The sequence below is a fragment of the Cydia strobilella genome, chromosome 19 (genome assembly GCF_947568885.1).
Source record: "Cydia strobilella chromosome 19, ilCydStro3.1, whole genome shotgun sequence".
Taxonomy (NCBI): Eukaryota; Metazoa; Arthropoda; class Insecta; order Lepidoptera; family Tortricidae; genus Cydia; species Cydia strobilella.
In genome coordinates this window covers 5186826-5207501 of record NC_086059.1, presented here as the reverse complement: position 1 = coordinate 5207501, position 20676 = coordinate 5186826, and the positions used below count along the sequence as shown (strand labels likewise).

Here is a 20676-nt window from a genome sequence, read left to right as displayed (position 1 = left end):
TTCTAAAAAGTCGTGATAATAATTATTTCTAGCTCCTACGTCTATAATTAGTTAAAAACACAAATAATCTATGTTTTAATTATTAGCGGCGCAACACATAGGCGCTCAGCACACGAGGCGTAGCCGTAAGCGTATAGTAAAAAAAACGTTATGAGTATGAGACGCGTAGAGTTGTGGGCACCAAGCGTCGCGTAAGCGTAATCGTTCTATTTGTATACAATTAAGTTCTTCATCACGCTAACGACAGTCGACAGAGATTTGAACTTGTACAATTTGGGACATTCCCGGGGAACCACTTTAGAAAAATTTTACTTCGATCCTTACGAGCGAGCTAAACGCCGCCTCCCATAGAGACAACCAATTACGATGCATTTATGATTCTTTATGTTAATAATGAAAAGGGTAAAAACAGTTAATAAGACAGACAATAGGTATTAAGGACAGTTTATTTAGTTGTTGTTGTTTAGGCTAAGCTTCGCCTTCCAATAAAGATAACCAATTGGGATGCATTTTGGGTTCCTTATATTAGTTTGCAAATTCCGGCCGTCACAAAGACAATGGACGGCAAGAAACTTTACCTGAGCTAACCTTCTTTTTTCTTAACACCCACATGGGGGGCGGGTCGCGCCCCAGCACCACAGCTCGCTCTAACTGTTAGTGTAGTGTAGTGTACCTGTAGGATGGGTGCCGCTTGCCGCTACTCTACTGGTGTCGACCCTCGCGGGTGAGAGGTTGTAGAATAGAATAGAATAGAATACATTTATTAACGTCACATGATGGTAGGTTACATAATAGAGTGTAAAAAAAGGAGCGGACGAAAAAAGGAGGAGTAATGCCACGGCTGGCCGCAGCGCTGATTTTCGGTAGGGACCTAATGTAAGTGCCATGCTATTGGTCATCACCTTTATGTTATTGCCTGACCGTCTGCAAGACGTTTAAACTATTTTTGCCCCTAAGGTGGTTCACCGGGAATGTCCCCGATTTTACGTGCTCGTAGCGCTCTCGTTCTACGCGCGTATAACGATACGCTTACGCGTCTCTTCCGCTTACGCCTCGTGTTTGGAGCCCCCTCAATTTTCTAGTTAACATAACCTATGTATAATATTGTCTTCGGTTACCGCGATAGTTACTCATGAAATAAAACTATGAAAACGGATTATATCGCGTATATTGAATTTATAATACATCCCGACGTTTCGAACTCTTTACAGCGTTCGTGGTCAACGGGTGACTGAGGAAAAATTACAAAATGCAAAAATACCCACATACTAAAATAATGAACAATCATAGACTACAAACTTTAAGGCTGGTTGTACATGCAAAATCGGTTCATAAGGCTAGTTATACACTATAATTATTTTTCAAGTAAAGATATATATATATATACGCGATAAAAATAAACTATGACGGCTCCGTAACCTATGTATATATATTATTGTAAGACATTTAGTTAAGGTATCGGTATCTTGTTTCAAGCAGTTTTTCTACCGCAATTAGGCAATTTGTGATTAATTTATGTACTATGTACTCATACAGATACTTAACTGATCTAATCCAAAAATTCCCAAAAAAATAAGTTACTACATATTTAATTATAATTATGAACGTGGATACGGGTCTACGGGACAACTCAGCTGAAACGTCGGAATTTAAGGTAAAAACAATGGAATTAAATCGCGGTCGTTCGTATAATTATATAATTATGTGTTCAAAACGCGATAGTTTAAAGTGTTATAAATAAGTTATGAATTCCATATGGAATGTTTCACATTTCACATGCAATTGATACATACCCATAATCTTGACAATCTTAATCAGGTTTTCTTTTTTGAACAATATGCAATCAATTACCTTCATCAATTTCTGTAACGAAATGGCATATTTCCTTCATCTCCTTAATTGATAAATTAACACCATACCTACCTCAGTCTAAGTGGAGCGTTGATACAGTAAACAGTGCGCGAGGTTTTTAAACGTTCCCCGGTTCGCGTATGCTCGGTATGTGTGAATAGTGATAACGTATTTTGCTTAGCTTCTGTTATTTGGTGTCTAGTGTTATTGTGGTCTAGTTGAGACGTTAGATAATTTGTATAATTATTAATACTCAACAGTCTCGTAGCAATTTAAATCAAAAGAATCCGTACATACAGGCAGGATCAACGGTAAGCTATGTTTATAAACTTTAATTATTAGGTGGGTAATATCGGAAATGTGTGTAGCATTTTAATGGTAGCGAATTTAAAATTAGAGGTATCGGTTTTAAGATTCATAAATTCATAACAACTTAGGGAACAAAACAATTAAATATTTTGATTTGTATCTTCTAAGTATTAGTCACTCTTCTAGGTAAGCTTCTAGGTATATAAAAATAATTTGATTGTGACTTGTTCGAAACCATCGCATGGCCATCTCGCTGGTCCAGCGCTGGGCCATTATGTAGAGGAGTCATCACCATCGTGTAAAACTGTAGAGGAGCCATAACACGGGCCACTTCAACGTGGCAGCTCATGTCCGCTCGTCTCAGCCTCAGAGGAAAGGCAGCCTAAAACCAGTACCTTTCTATCTACCAATTTGTTAGATACTTAATAAATGAAATGCTTAGGGTAATACTTTACTTTTCTTAAGGATGCTTGCGTTGCTTTACTTTTCTTAAGGATCATTGCGTTGCTTTACTTTTCTTAAGGATCATTGCGTTGCTTTTTCCCCTCCACACACTTCGCATTAAAGCCCGTCACAGACGAAGCGATAATATATGGGCAGATATCGTAAGATACCGACAGATATCGCTACGCACTACACATGCCAACGATACTAAAACCTACATTGTGAGAGAGACGAAATATACCAAAATAATTATATCGTAACTATAACATCTTAAGGCATCATATAATATCTTAAGATGCCTTGCCTTGCGATAAGATATGGTAAGATACCAAAATATATATATTACAGCTTACTTAGTGTGGACTCCGCTACCGTAAGATACCGTATCTTACGGTCTGCGACGGTCTTAACCCTACAGGTATTTTAAGCTAGGAAATGCAGGAAGCAGGACATATTTTTAAGTGCATTCCATACTTTCCTTTGTATTAACAATTTATCGCTCTAGATTAGATGGTTTCAATGCCTACACATTTTTGCTGCTTTCTGCGGGTATTATCATAGGAATTCTACCGTGGTTAATATATATGCAGCGGTGCGTGTAAATACTAAAATATTATCGTATGTTTATTTAAAATCGTAAAACGCAGTTATTACATGGAAAACGTTTAAACACAAACAACGGTTTGAACGAGTAGTAAGTAAATAAGTAGATACATAAAATAAATAAATCTTATACCTTGTCAAAGTTAAACACAAATATATACAGGGTGTCTCATTTAAATCGGTCAGTATGGGAAAGTCTGAAACTATAAGACATACGAAGATCTGTTCGTAGGAACCATGTCATCGATTTTAATGTGAAGAAAAACTGCATTCATACATTTAAGAAAACCTGTACTCAGCTCTGCTTAAGACCTATACACAATCGTTATCTAAATAGAAATAGTGTTATTTTTTTTTTTCAAAACAACCGGGTTCGATTCCCGAGCTGAGTACAGGTTTTCTTAAATGTATGAATGCAGTTTATCTTCATATTAAAATCGATGACATGGTTCCTATGAACAGATCTTCGTATATATGTCTTATAGTTTCAGACTTCCCCATACTGACCGATTTAAATGAGACACCTGTATATAACGATCCAGTAGACAGAAATTGAGCGTTGTGAGTTGTGAGGGTTTTAAGGCCCGACGGTTACACAAACTTTGCTACCGAGTGAACACAAAAAATTCTCCTCCAATATCCATCCAATACTTTTCCAATATTTATCATTCAAAATCATCACTTAAAAGTCACTTCTACTAGCTATCATGAGGAAACTACTAAAAATTTGCATCTTTTTCATCATCTCAAAATAACTTACTTTGCCATTATTGTAGATAACGTGTTCGAAATGTCGTGATGTATTTCAAAACTTTCAAATTAATTATATCCGCGATATAATCCGTTTACATAGTTTTATTTCTGGTATTTTCCTAGAGCACTTAACTAAGTAGACGGTAGGTAACAAAAAACACACTTATAAGAAATCAATTACTACACTTACCATTTCGAGTCTAATTGCCAATGGGTATTTCTAACCACGAAACTAGGTATACCGTAGGAGTAATAACATAAACCTGCAGAATGAATATTTAGTGTAAATTAACACTGTTTTATAACCCTGAACACTCACATCACCTTGATTTGTAAATACAGGGTGGCCAAGTTGGACTTTTTTTGCCGTCATTTTTTTTGGCGGTAAATATGACAGTTGTTGCATTAAAATTACTATGTGAAGATACGGCAAATTTGTTATGGAGTGTTTTACGACGGAACAACGTCTTTTAATAATTTAAACGTTTTACTCAACCCAATCATGTCATGTATTGCGGAAACTAAGAAAATTGCGGAAAATTCGAGAAATGGTGACATTGATTGGCCCCCACGATCGCCTGATTTAACAGCTCCTGACTTTTTTCTGTGAGGCTATCTAAAGGGACGTGTCTATGCTAACTGGCCAATGAAATGAACCTTCAGCAATTAGAACAAAATAATCGAGACACAGTCACTGAGATTACGCAGGAAATGTTTGAAAATGTGATGAAAAACGCGATAAAAAGGGTTCACATCTGCCATGCTGCTAGCATCCATGCCCATGCCATGCATTATAACTGCCGGCCCTAAATACTATATTTAACACGGAATACTTTAATATTTTTTTTAATACAGTTGCTCAAAAAGTGCTATTTTCCGTCGCTGTTTAGCCTGCGGAAAGTTGGTTTTCGCGAACTAGTGCTTTTTACGTTTCCAATTTTTTATAAATTTATACTTGTTCCAATACATTACTACTAATAAAATTGTTCATGACTACTTATTGATGAGTGTTAATATTAGTTTCCTTTAAACGTCGTAATCAACATAAAAACCTGTTAATGTAAGAATACGCGCGTGTAATATCTCCGGTGTTGCAGGCGTTCATAGGCTACGGTAACTGCTTACCATCAGGCGGGCCGTATGCTTGATTGCCACCGACGTGGTATAAAAAAAAATACGAAAAATATGCATATTTCATATTTTATTACTTACCTCTTCATCATTATAAGTATTATAACACGTTTATTTTTTAATGTTGAAAAACCGTTCTTAACTTAATAAGTTGTCTGAATGGAATGGAACACCTGTCAAAGAAGAGGAGTTTTTTCTTACTGCAAGAATGTTTTAAGTTTCCAAAGGCAACATTCGATATTGTTTTTATAAATATAAGATACACAAATAATCGTAAATAACGATATTAAGGTAATAATAGTACAATGTTTTATATTTACAATTGTTTCTGTCTTATAGAACATGCATTTGAAAAAAAAACTTTTATTGATGTGGGTTCAATAATAATAACAAAATCCATTCTAGACGAATAAAAGCAAAAAAACACCTCTTTATAATGTCAATGTCAATGATGTCACAGAATTAATAATATAAAAGTTTCGAATTCCTTACTTGTTGTTTTTCTTATTTTTTCGCAACCGTATTAAAAAACGTCGTTCGATACACGTTCGGAAATGTCATTCTTCACTCGTCCCGAGTCTTGCCACTCGCCTACGGCTCGTGCCATGATATCTCGGTACTCGTGAAGTAATGACATACTTTCCGCACTAGCATCGAAATGTACTAAATGTTTCATAGAATAAAATTACAAAACTAAAGTGTATACCTGTTATTTGGCCACCCTGTAGTTAATTTATCACATCGGTGGCTCATCTCATCTGGTACGTTTTGTAACTGAAATAATAATAGCTTTGCCAACGATGTTTTATTTTACAGCCTTCTTAGGGTCCGCTCAGTTACGAGTTTCGTGTAATAATGTACCTAACTTCATATATCATTACATAACATATAGTAATTTTGTTTGTTTGTCTTTGTGTCTAATTAGATAATTATTATTGCGAACAATCATCCTATTACGCAATTATGACATAAAAATGTCACCAGTCTTCCGTAAGTTGCCATTGTTAATATTGTTAATTTATCTACTTGGTCGTAGAATTCCTTCCACATAATAAAAATATAAAAGTAGAAATGTACATACTACAAAGTATTGTATAACAATTACGTACTTATGTGTTTTATCTGACACAATTATTTGAATTGAATACAAACTCAAAATTTAAAATTAAATCATATCTTTAATACTTAATAAAAGTCAAAAGTCAGGAAAATAATTAATAATCATTTCATAAAATAAATGTTGTATTCATGAAACAGTCATTGCTGACACAACATGCCACAAACAATAATAAAAAACACGGTCTGTGCCTAATTTTAATACAAAACTTAAAGGCAAGTTTCAACACAATAAACAATACTACCTATATAAATGCCAGCAATTTAAGTAATAGTTACGTTAGGTACCCATTTACAAGTACGATTACCATTTGATTGTACTGTTATCACATATTTTTCCTGTAACTCCGAATGAATAATGAAATGAAGTAAGTTATCATAATAAAATTTATTTTTATCATTGAACGGAGAGCATAAGCATACAACGTGCATACAACAATACGGGGACACTTCAACACCTCTTCAACGATCTATTGTTCAAAGGTTTGTGGTTTCTTGTTCTTATATTAAGCCACCTCAGTGCCTGTTAATCTTTGTGGTTATCTAGGATTATGAAGTTATTGTTAATAGTTACTTTTTTTCTAAGAACTTGCCGGTCCATGGGTTCAATATATTTTGTTCGTGTCGTGAACTCTTGACTAATTTTATCTTTATTTTTAACCCTTAAATGCATGATATTTTCTTTTTTTCTAGTCCTCTAGTTTAGCGTAAGTAAGTGTAAGTTATCGCTCATTTTACACGAAACTTTTGCTATAGTTAGTTTAAAAACAACAAAATAAATTAAGTTTATACTTACAAACTAACTAAACGTAAACGTAAGACAACGTAACGTAAGATAAGATAAGATAAACTGTGCGTAAAATGGAGGTAAATGATATGTGTGTAAATATATAAAAGTTTTTATTGCTAGTCTTTTCTACCTTGCAAATTATAGCATTCGGTTTACGAAACAAAAAGTTATTAAGCATTAATACAATTAACAGACGCGTACTTTGTTACCGAATAGATTTGAACTTAATGGTATAAAAAATGGGGTATTCCCACAGGGTATTCCTGATGATGTTTCGACGCTGTCACGCTGCTAAATAGCAAAGCTCGTCTCATAGTAGTTAGTACGTTTTGTTGTTTATAACGGCTAAAGCGCGCCGTAGCCGCCAGTCGCGGCAGTCGCCATTTTCCTTCCGTAACGAGAGCTTGTGCCGAAATGTCAGATTTTCCGCGAAAAGCGCGGGAAAGCGTAATTGTCTGTGGTGTGTGAAAGAAAAGTGAAAACAATAAGCAAAAATTTGTGAGAAGTATAAACTGGCAGAGGTGGTGGTCACAAAATGAATTTGGTATGTATTTTTTTATCGGAGTATATAGGTACTTAATATTGTCTTCGGTTACTACTCGGTTCGGGGAGTATACTTAGTTTAAGTATCGATAGATTATTTGATATTATAAATTATTTTTGATTAAAACGGACTATAAGACCTTACGTTACAAATAAAGAATGTGCGCATTTCTGACTAATTAATCATCCCTTTTAGGGGTGAAAAGAAGGGTGTAATAAAAGTCAGATTTGTTTAAAAAATCTAATTACTATATAATTCCACGCAGACGAAGTCGCGGGCAAAAGCTAGTAAATAAATAAATGTTGCTCATAACATAAATAAATGCCATGGTTCGCAAGTAAAATAAGTAAAAGTGAGCAAAACAAAAATGATTCTAATTTCAAGATGTTTCTAGCGAGGCATTATAAAATGTATAAAAGTACCAAAACTATTAGTGTAGTCTGTGTAGTAAAGGTGAGAGATAGGTAGATACCCCGCACGCAATACTACTTTGGACAAAAAACCTTTTGCCGTGGGTTTTCACGTCACTATAAATGATGATTAAGTATGTATTATTAAGTAGTCCGTTAATGATAGATAGGTTCTTTTTTGCGTAACCATAAAATCATCGGAATCAATACCTTACTAGAACTATATACTCAGCCTGATCAATATCAATGTTTCTCAGAATATTTTTTGTGTCATAATGTTTTTAACTTTTTATTGTTATTTCTATAAGGAAACGACACCTTGAATGTTAGCTCGTTCTGCACATCATTATTGATTTGATTTATCAGGTGTAACAAATAACAAGGCAGTTTTGCTTATTGATTTAATAAAGCAAATATTTTCTCAAGCTACCATTTTTACGGTCGGCGCGAAACTAACATGAGCAACGTGATTCCAATTACAAACAGGCAATTATTTAAAATCTCGGCACCTCGTGATTCTGTGATAGAATTTTTCACTTGCTCAAGAATCAAAATAGGCACTTGCAATAAAAACAACTTCGAACATACAGTACGAAATAAAGTGACCAAGGCCTTCAGTGGCCGGCTGAAATTGGTTCGATTCCGGCCCCAGCCTTCGTACTTATTTTGTAAGTAATGGAATTTTAGACAGTATTATAATTGAGGTTGATTGCCCTCTATGAAAATCAGCTGTCAGAATCTGAAAATGTTATAAAATTTGTTTGTAGCGTTACTATCCCAGGGCTATATTTGTTCCATGTTTTTTTTTGTTAAAATTAATATATACAATTGGTTATTTAGAAACCAAAAAAACTTGTTACATTTTCATCGCTTATTTTCCACTGTATACAAGATTTTATTTTCTAAAGAGTTTATTTTCTATCCATAAAACAGACATTGATTGATTTTAGTAAATTCATATATGGTGAATTTATCTCGAGTTTACTTCAATTCAGGATGCATTACCCTTTTTTTTAATTTGTACCCATGTCTATCTATACTCATAATCAATTTAAGGATCAATTTTCTATGCCGTCGTTATTGGTTTGCTGTTTGTCAGCCACACGAGACGGAGAAATGCGATTAAAATACCTACGTATTTAGTCACGCAACACATGTTATAACTGCTATTTACCGCTAATAAATAAACTCGTTACTATACCAACTGGTTTACTAAGCTCATAATGCTAAATGCTCCTTGTGTGATCTTAACAAGTGTAAAGGTGATAGATTTGTGACCACAGTAGCCAGTATGTATTGGGACTACTATAGCAGCGTTCGCTGAATCCGGTCATTTGATGGATAAAGGCAGTCAAGTTGCCAACAAAGTTGGTCATTTTGTGGCTACTGGACTGCTATTATCACGAAAATCGAAATTCGATAACCGTCCATCTCCGTCGCTCGTATCTTCTACCCTATTTGAATAACAAGGACGCCGAAAGGCAAATTCCGAAGTCAGCGAGTCTATGTGAAATATGAGAGTATAATATTATCCATCTCACCATCGCATTGAATGATTTGCATGTCACTACCACTTAACAAGCCTGCATCACGGCAGATATGTCATTGTATTAATTGCAGCAATTATAAATGATGTTCGTGTATTAACCGCTGTTTGGACCACCCACTTTCTTTGTTTGTGTGCAATTAAAACGTTAAAAACACGTGTGAGGCTACCGTGATATTGTTCTTGAAAGGGCTAAACACAGAGCGCGGTCCATCCCTCGTTCTAGAACTAGTTAATTGGGTTTATATAATGTATAACCGTCATACCGTGATATTGATTCACATGCCACTGTTACAGTCATTTTCAATATAGAATTGTCATCTCTGCGTGTTTATAATTCCGCTCTCTAAATGCCTCATTTATAGTCTGGAAAACACAATTTGTCAGTCAGTAAGAACAAAGAAAACTATACTCATCCCTTTCTTTGCTAGTACTAGCGTAAGACAAGGACAGTATGATTCTCTCTGTCTATATTTGAAATGAGACAGTCCTTTGCCAAACTATAGTAACCAAACCATCATCCAGAGTTCCAGACTGTTACTACTATGTACTTAAACTACGTCCAAAAGAGGTATGGGCACTGTGAATGTTATCTCGCTTTTTGTGGTAGGGCACCGCACAGCGGATGTCATTCCAGATCTAGAGCAAAGCCCAACTGGGGAAGTAAGAAGTAACTCCACCAAACAGAAAACCGCAGCCAAATAACACTAGACCCTATTCATAGTGTTGTGTTCCTGTCGGTTGCCAGAGCTATTCAGATATTTCTGAGCACCTCGGCCGCTCCGATATGTCTGATGGCGACTGTACAAAACCACGTTGTGTGAAAATATAGATGTCACGAGTAATGCAGACGATGACAAAACAATCTCGCGCACGTGTGTTGCTATTAGGTGCAATAATGGCCGCACATGTCTGTTTAAATGCAACTCAAATTATAAGGCTGTTTCATATATGATTTGTAGAATGCATTTTCAAGGGAAACAATACCTACTTAATCTTACTACTACTTATAATCTTCAATATAATTAAAACTGCCTTGTGTTGTGACGTTGTGGAGCCAAAATATGTCGAGCAATTTTCGTACACTGGTACAATTTTCGTGGACTGGTTTTAAATCTGGGGGCACGGCCGTGCCCCCGCCAAGACGAGACAAAGGGCAAAAGGCAGTGCATATCTTTTCTCGGCACGTTTCGCCGTATTTTCGAACATACTATATTCTAACGTAGCTAAGAAGTCAATTTTGACAGTTATGAAATGAATTGACCCTCATGACACTAAGGCTATCAGTTAAATGGTTGGTCTTAGCTTCGTAAATATAAGGTTCAATTCATGACTGTCAAAATTGACTTCTTAACTTACAGCGACTACCTATAGTGGCTATGTAAGCTGTAGAAGAAAATGGTTCGGGCCCTACACCCCATTCCGTAATCGTAATCTCAGTAATCCCTCGCCTGCTTCCCTGTGCCCTTGCTGCTTAATATATCGAACAGTTTTGTTTCAATTCGCCATAGAAATTAGAAAATAATAACCATGACTTCGGACGTGCAATGGCAAAGAGTATGCCTATTTTGTGTAACAATGGACCACGGGTGGAGCTATTAAAAGAACATTAGCATTTGCGATTTGCAAATATCGTTAACTACTAAAATTACTATTCACACCGATATACACCGAGACTGGAAGCGTGACGGTGACCCCGTTGTATATTCCGCATTTTTCAGGCTCAGAGCCGACATCAAAGCTCGTATCTTGGCTGCTTACGAGAATTATATTAGCAATATACAAGCTAAACTTAAGGCTGACCGTTGCTCTTTCTGGCAACATATATCGGTAGTCTGAAAGCCAAAGGAGGTTTCGAGGCCCAAGTCACCTACGACGGGTATTAATGCCAGGGGAGGGATGCGGCTCAGTTTTTTGCGGATTTCTTCTCGTCTGTCTTCTTGCCAAATCAACCTCATATGGACTATCTGAATGTTATTCATGAGGTTCGCAGTTACAATGCTCATTATGTCCATATTGCAATACATACATCAATAAATTTCATTTCATTTCATTTTGCCCGGATAACCCCGCGGGATGTCGAAGTCTCATTGAAACATCTAAAGCCTCGGACTCCTCGGAGCTACACAGGGCCTGACAATCTCCCAGCATATTAAAAGGTTGCAAGGAATCGGCTTATTGCACGGCTGGTGCACATATTTAACTTAGCCTTAGGTACCGGGGAGTATCCAAGCCTATGGAACGTCACGCGAGTAAGGCCGATTCCGAAAGTAAATAATTCAACTCGTGTCAATCATCGACCTATAGCCATCCTGTCGCCGATAGCCAAGCTGTTTGAGTCTGTCATAAATAGCCTAGTACTACTAGTAGCCCCGCAAATTAAGCCCTTTTTCTTTTAATTTCCTATGTAAGTTAGCAGTGGTTTGGTATTTCTACTGTTATGCTGCTTAACTTGTTTGAAAAAAAAAAATGTTAACGAACATAAATTAATAAGCCAAATGTAGTACAAAGGAATTAGGGATGGTGCGAACGAGATGCGCTACAAGTAATAACATATCAATAAGAAATCATTTATAAAATTCGAATGCTTCTATACTAAGCGTGATTTTATTGTCACATGATACTCGGATTGGTCATACTGAAAAATGTACTGTTTCATTAATTTCGGTAAATAATATGCTGATGCATAATACCCGAGCGTCCATGGACAGTTTTCCCTGCGTAGCGGGAAAATATACGAGCCGTAGCGCGGCGTAGCACCCGTAGCACACATGCGCACCGAAATAAGGGGGTTGGCAACGTCAAAGGTTTTTATACATGACGCCAGCATAGATTTTACCTGTATCTAGATTTGTTCTAATATGAGATCTGGCTTAAAGGGCAGCAGGCCTTAAATAAATAAAAAAACTGGCCAAGTGCGAGTCGGACTCGCGCACGAAGGGTTCCGTACCATTGCGGAAAAAAACAGCAAAAAAATCACGTTTGTTGTATGGGAGCCCCATTTAAATATTTATATTATTCTGTTTTTAGTATTTGTTGTTATAGCGGGAACAGAAATACATCATCTGTGAAAATTTTAACTGTCTAGCTATCACGGTTCATTAGATACAGCCTGGTGACAGACAGACGGACAGACGGACGGACAGACGAACAGCGGAGTCTTAGTAATAGGGTCCCGTTTTCACCCTTTGGGTACGGAATCCTATTAAACAACGGGTTGCACTCCGGGAGTGCCGGTAGAAGTGAAAACTTGAATATTGTATTTTACCACATAAATGATAGTACTTTTATACTGATAATTAAAGCAATTCGTGCAAAATTATTCCCTAACCATTCCAAAATATCAATCCCTTCAACAATATTAATTTATTGCGCTATCGTACACAAACATAACAATTTATATTACATAAAAAAATTAACACTTCAGAACTATTAAATCAGAAATCAGAAATCATCGCATTTATTCAACACACAACAATACATTACAATTATTTAACATTAAAAAGTTTATCTCTCAGAAAAACCAACTTCTATCCATAATTTCGATCAGTGCCCTTTTTATCAAAAGCTTGTAGCTTGAAATACAAGTGGAAGTCCCTTTCTAACAAAAGCTGTCAAAAAGTGAGTTCCGCTTGTATTACAAGCTACAAGCTTTTGATAAACAGGGCACTGGTCACGTGTCAGTCTTACGAATTTTCAATCTGTCGGTCACGTGACCTGTCGCGAAATCTGTCGTGACTTGCAAGACATCTCGGTACTCGTGGAGTAATGACATACTTTCCGCACTAGCATCGAAATGTACTATTTTGATGCACCATTTCAAAGTATCTGCACTTAGCTGTCACATTTAGGCTACTCCAGCCGGGTTAGCACATGATTGGCGCGACATGCATGAAATAAAGCACCAGAAGATTAATAGAGAAACGTAGACAGCAGTTTGAGGCACATGCTAGTGTTTCAAATAAATTACATAGTAGCAAAATTGTTTTGACTAGAGAGCGGATTTGAAGTAGAGATCTCAATATTTATCTTGCAGAAATCGCGAAGCGTCTGGTTGACGTAACTGGTGACCGAAGAGCTGGCGGCTTCCTCGCACAACGTATCAGCATGGCAATACAGCGAGGAAACGCCACCAGCATCCTTGGTACAATGCCTCAAGGGCCTATTTTAGATTTAAGCTAGTTAATTATTAATTTCGTTTACTTAGTACCACTATATATATCTTGTATGTAAATAAAGAGTATTAAATTAAACCCTTATGAGAGAAAAAAATAATAATATGGATATGACTAGTATAATCTATAATTTTTTCTACACACAAAAATAATGTAACTTATCGGAACAAAAACGTAAAAACCTTTTTGGAAGCTTTTGTAAATATTGGGCAAAAATTATGATGATAATAAATAAAAAGTTAATAAAAATCCGCTACTTCAAATCCGCTCTCTAGTTTTGACGGTTCGAAAAAAGAAACTGATTTGACTGTCAAATACCCTATTTCCAATCTATTTCAATGCGCGAAAATAATTCCTCTATCTAGACCCCGCTTAGTATAATTTGCGTTTTCGCGCGCGACTCGATAACCTGTTATTAAAATCAGACTACGCCTGTTAATAAAGCCGATATATGTACTCGTATAATAGTCACCACGACTTCGCGCGCTTTGCGGCCAAAGTCAGGCAAAGTCAATGTCATCGCTAATCGCCGCTAAAGCCTGCAATCACTGAAATGACAGTTCAGAGACTGTTTCCCACACTGCGACGCGCATCGCTGGACACGCGACATTTGTCTCGCGCGCGTGACGTCATTTAATGACGATTATTGACGTTTGATGAGTGATAGAATGTTTGTAACGCTAATTTCGTAGCAATAGAATAGTTCAGTTTAAAAATAGAAAATAAAATACTAACTACTAAGCCACTACCACACACACTACTTAGTAAATACTAGAAAGCTGTCTCTATTTTTTAACTAAATGCTGGAAACAAAAAATATTTCAAAGGTGAACTGTATAAGTATAAAGAATAAACTTTGACCAAAGAACACTAAAGAACTAGGTAAATAAATTGCACCAGTTGGTGCAGTTGGTGGTTGGTGTTGGTTTATGTAAAATGCAGTTTATATGTATGTAAGCTTCTAAACATTTGTAAGTAGGTACTTACCTATAGAATTTTCTTATTCTGTTATTTTCCTATTTTGCGCTACTCGAAGGTTGTCTTGAAGGAATTTACCTTGGCGATAACATGCTACTTGTTTAGTTACATAATGGTCTATTTATTTGTAGAATAGAATAGAATATACATTTATTTGCTTGAATACGTAACAATCAGATCTGATAAAATAGTTAGACACAGTATTCAGTCGACACAACATCAACACGCAAAATATTTACAAAATGGTACATTAAGGTACATTTACTAATTAGTAACATGCAATCATTAAAACAATATCATAATAAAACAATGTCAATGAAATTAAATTGAAAAAAATGAGAGAATTATGGTACATTAGTCAAAAATAAAATAAACTTAAATTACATATGTCAAATAAAAATCGGCGTTTGTCATTTTAAATATTATGTTTTAAATTTTAAATAATCCTTAACACTATAAAAGCAATGTTCATGTAGGCATTCAGTCAATTTTATTTTAAATACGCTCCCTTTCAACATTCTCTGCTCTATAGGGAGGTTATTGAATATTACAACACACAGGAATAGAAGGAATGTACTGACTTATACTTTGTTCATTATATATATAACGGCGCGTGCTTTATTTAATTCAATTATTTTTGAATTGTTAAATTGATCGGGTAGTTGTGTTTGTTACTGACATTGACAAGTTGATCTATTTTAAGAGCGGGTAGTCCCTGAATGGAGTTGTAATTGTCGCGGGACGTCATTCGTTGACAGCGCCCCGCACGAGATGGACGCATTTTTGTAATTATCGAATATTTTTGGTGAAAGTTCATTAAAACAAGGAATACAGTGATTTGATTGTATCGTGAGATTATTATTTCGTAAAACCCTGCACGTGGCCCACACGACACCAATATGTCAACCACGCCTGTTCGGCCTCCCGATACCCCGACATATAAGTTGTACAAATAATTATTAGATAACGTAATTAATGTCAAAGTGCTAAACATTGTAAAACTTGTCACATTCAATCTGCATTCCGTCAATAGAGATGGCAAACGAGCTGTCAATAAATACAATAGGTTTTCAAACACTTGATATATTATAGATTTACGAAACTACTATGTATATTTTTTATTGAATGTTCATGCCAAAGTCAAGTGTAGTCAAGTAATGGCGTGAACCGCGTGAACTCATCGCTCATCGTTTTCGCACACTGGCATTTACCTTCTGACTTAAAACACTTAAATACATTCGCCCACATACGTTTACAAGCAAAACATACTATTACATGTTACTACGCAATTAACATTAGGTAATTGTAAACAACAACTATTTCATGGAATTTTGGTCTTGATAATATTTTTTTGGAATTTTTCTCCTAAAATGAAACCTTCAATTGACGTCTTTCGGTTTTTGAACGATTTATATCCACTATTTTTAATTAAGTATCACGACTGTTCAGGAGCCCGATTTAGATTTAACAAAGTGTTACGGTTTTGATTGTATTTTGATACGACCTTGAAGCTCGCTCATGATGCATGCATAGAGTAACTTATACTAGAGCGGTACTGTCATAGTAAATTTTGTAACCCCAGTAAATTCACTGCCATCTGTCGACACACTTTAAAACTAAAAATGAAGATTTATAAAAATACGATAGAATGTATTTAAATATAGATAAATGATTTTTTTTATTTGCATTAATTATTTTTATGATTTTGACCCATGTTCTTTCACTGATATGCGTTAAAATTGTTAAATAACAAACGAAACCGTCAACGCCATCTATACGACTGTAGGCCAAAACTAGTAGCGCCCTCTGAACGAGAATCAAATTTTCTTGATTTTCGAGGCACGTTTTTTCCTTAGACTGTATCCATCTATTACGGAGTTATATCTATCTTTGATGCATGCTAAATAAATTGAAAGTCGTGCGTGAGATTCGAGCCAATCATCAAGATAACCTATTTACATTCGCGGCTCGCGGCTCGTGGCTCAGCTCGCGGCTCGTCTTGTGTCTCGCCTCGAGCTCGTATAAGCTTCGTCGAGCTAATGATTACACTCTCGCCTCGTGGCTTGACTCGTGGCTCGTCCCGTGTCCCGGCCACAGCTCGTAAGCTCGTCGAGCACGGCACGGTTAACGGCACGGTATAAGGTTTGTAACCGAATGACAGCCGATTGCGAATGTAAACAAACAGCAAGCGCGCGTCCCGCGCGAACCCATCGCGAGCCCCTTGGACTCGTGCGAGTCAAGCGCAACCGCTCCTCCACGCGAGCCGAGCCGCGAGACGAAGCAAGACCACACCGATTACACTCACGTGGCTCAGCTCGCGACTCGGCTCGTGGCTCGCACTCTTCGCACGCCAATGTAAATTCACGATATTGCAGTGTTCAGTTGGTGACACCGCGACTGCTTCAGCAGCTTTTCGTAGGAGCTTTCGATACATGGCCAGCCGCTGCTGGAACAATATACCTCCCCCTTCAGGAACCTACAAAGTATCATAAGTTTTAAAGCCAAACTTAAACTATGCATACTTCAACACCAGCGGCAGCAGGAAGTTTTTAGAAATGACACAAGTTTCATCTAGTTAAATAGTTAGGTGCTTACTGTATTATATGCTTTACCAGTGAGCAAATCAATAAGCAAATACCTGTTTTATATCCTATCCTCACAGACGCTCAAAGCGTCCGTATTGTTGTCATCATTTCCACTTCGTTTATTGTTTGTTTTACGTTGTATGTTTGTAATTCATCTTGTTTTTAGTGTTATCGAGTTTATTTCATGTAATTTTCACGAAAACGATTACATATTATATTAATTTAATAGGAAATTCATCTAACAACACTTGTGCGGCATGGCCTTATAAGTCATCATGACATTTTAGCGCAGGCGCAGGGACGTCACCGCAAAGTGGATGCGTTCGGTGATAGATAAGGCCGTGTTGTACGGTTGCGTTCGTGGCCCACAAATGGTCTCGCCGGAAGACCAGCGCTGACTTTAAGGTTAGCATTATGCTGAGGCGGGACCATTTCGTGGTAAACTAGGTATATACTTTTTTGTTTTAAATATACGTACTTTTTCTTTGTAATACGTTTGTATGAAATGTAGTTTACCATGAATAAATGAATTCTATTCTATTCTAAATCAGCTTAGACGATTGTGAAAGTCGTGTCAAAACCATACTGACGCAAACTTTCATCTTTCTAGATATCAGAAGCCAGCTTCGTGACCAGCTTGGAAGAGGCGCCGTGTCGCACTGACCAATGCACACAGACCCCACCTAGCGGGAAGGCGAAGCCCCGCACCCTGCAAAGGTACCACACCTCAGACCATCTCTACGAGAGGGCCCACCGGACGAGACACAAGCACGAGTTCAGACCTAAGAGCTTGTTCAGCGACTCCTGCCCGTTCATAGGGAAGCCGCCGAGCTATGATAGTGGATACAGTTCAAAGTAAGAGGTTCAATAGTAAATGCACGGACAGAGGTAGCGACTAGCGACGCGCGGGTGTTTGTATTACTTATTTAACCGATTGCAAAAAGGAGGAGAGTCTCAATTCGTCTGGATCTTTTTTAGCAATTTTTATGAATTATTTCTCGGAGACTTGGTATATTATGTAATTAAAGGATATGCCTCAAAGTTGATCCGAATGTCATCAGGCAAGGTTCTGATGATAGGATCGTCTAGAGGGAAAAAAAATATAATTGCCTCAAACAATTGGTGTTAATCAAGGGTTGAAATCCAGAGCAATCGCCATCTTCCTTATTGATCTCTGCTACTTAATCACCGACATTAACTATTCAATCAATTATCTCCATGACACCACCATCAATATTCTTTTATTGTTTGTTTACCACGCAATGGGGACAATTATTGCTTACGGACTTAGTGTTAATATTGCTGATCGGAATGTCGCAAATCGTGTGGCTTAGCGTGTTTGTTTTTACAGAAGGAACCTTCTTTTATGCAAAAGTCTTTGTAGAGGGACTTGGAGTCGTGCTATTAATTGTGCTTTGTGCTGTGTAGATCGTATTAAAAACAAACGAAGAACTTGTGATTTCTAATGCCGTAACATAGATAATTCAATTGCTTACATATTCTGCCCCGAAATTAATTATACTGGATGCTAATAGCCACTACGGCGCACGTATAATTTAGCTAAACTCTGTTATTAATTATATCCCAATTGCTCTATTATATCGGTACTACAATGTATGTACGTATGTAGTTCGATAGCGCAGATTGGATAATTGGACAACCGAAGTGTCTTTTAGTGTCTCAAATATTAAAACTAGTTTAGATCGTTTGAATTCGCCCTACGCCATGAGCAAGCTTGAAGCTCTTAAGAGCGCTACATTATTATATACTACGAATGGTCCATATAGGTATATCTGTGATTTTAGTCAACTACATTCTCGTACTAGTGCGAATTCTGACTTCAGCATTTATGAAACGTGTGGAGTATAAAACCTTTCCACCTAGCTGCTGGTGCGGTGTGCATGTTCTTAAAGCCCCTAGATCAGTGGTTCCCAAAGTTGACTGGGCTCCGACCCATCTAACAAAAACTGCCGGATTCGAAACCCACCTCTTGATCGTCTTAAAAAAGGGGGCATACAATATTATTAGTAACGCTCAGATAGCCCCATCGATCGGAATGTCGTCTTATGTTTCAGGGCCCACTCAATATTCGCTCGCCCACCAAATGGGTTGCAACCCATAGTTTGGGAAATACTGCCCTAGATAAACTCGTGACATTATTAACTACACTGAACCGATTTCCCCCAGATTCAAAGTGACGGTGACCGACAGCCCAACGATATCGATCACGCCACCCCACAGCCTGGACTACGTGTGCGCTAAAGGAGGAGCGAGTCCCAACGGTAGCGCGACGCCGAACGGCATGATGCCGAGCCGGTCGCCCGCGACAGTGCTGCCGAATCCAGGATATCTGTCGCCTTGCCAGTGCAACCAGTCTATGAAGGTAAGTCGAGTTTTAGTCCTTTACTTAGCAATATGCGATAGACGAAAACACGACGGCAAAAGGTTAGTACCGATTTTACCGAAGCTAGCCCAGTCGCCATCTACTTACTCGTAAACTCAGGGAATATGGCTCAGTTAAGAAAAAAAAACGATGCCAAACTGCTCGCTACTCACACTAACCCAGAGTATCTGTCGTCTTTCTTGTGAAATCAGTCTGAAGCTTAGACAATGAATCAATCCACTAAAACTTACCCTATTATTTACTCAAGAAGTAAATAGTTTCAGATTGCCCTATTTTCTATTACATGACCATACCTATTATTGTTATACAACACCTTTAAATCAAGTATCCACCTAATTGCAAACTAACTTATCTAGAATGATATCTTAACGATTTGTCCTAAATTCGAGACAGATCTTAATGAAAACATAACGACGTGTTAATGTTATACCATATTGTTTAGTAATCTAAGTACTTCCTCCTAAACTTCCACTGGTTTGCCGACGTTTGTTCAATATTCATTCGTTAGTGCGGTCGTGTTCTGTCTGACTGAACCGTTAGAAAGAAATACAGTGTTGACTATGGTGTATATTTTTTTAGCCAAACGTGAGACTTATTTTTAGTGTCAAAATAAGTTTAACTTTTTAGTTACAACGTGTTTCCAGAATTTTAAGTGTTTAGATACCTATTTAATCAAACTTTTAGAGATTTTATCAAAATATTTCGTCATTTCTCGAAATAGTGCCTAACAAAACACCTAGGAATCCATAATAGGTCCTAAATTGGATTGAAATAAGGAGGTTGCCAATCATTCAATGTCTCATAGGACGCTGATGAAGCATTATTCAATTGCATCGGCATCGTTTCGTGCTCGAGTAAGTAATTGGCGCATTTAGCGTCCATAAACTACGGTAAACGCTTAGCGGCGGGTTGTATGCTTGTGTGTGTGCCACCGACGCGTAATAGTGAGCGTACCTGATTTTCATAGTGTTTGTGATTGAAAAACCCGCGCTATGGTCATTTCTTCTTTTATCCCCTTCTAATTTCCTGTCTTTATG

At 37.1% G+C, this 20676-nt stretch overlaps 1 protein-coding gene across 6 annotated transcripts in view; it reads left to right on the top strand.

Annotated features, from left to right (window-relative positions):
• LOC134750215 (calcium release-activated calcium channel protein 1-like) overlaps positions 1-20676 on the top strand; it is a 72326-nt gene that overhangs the window by 45182 nt on the left and 6468 nt on the right. For 2 of the 6 annotated variants that reach the window (XM_063685354.1, XM_063685353.1), the window contains 2 exons: positions 17846-17952; positions 19423-19618. In XM_063685354.1, the coding sequence (XP_063541424.1) occupies positions 17846-17952; positions 19423-19618 (303 nt within the window). Of the gene's footprint in view, positions 1-7387; positions 7542-17845; positions 18091-19422; positions 19619-20676 lie in introns of those variants that run through there. The other 4 variants (XM_063685351.1, XM_063685350.1, XM_063685355.1 and 1 more) reach the window with 3 other exon arrangements.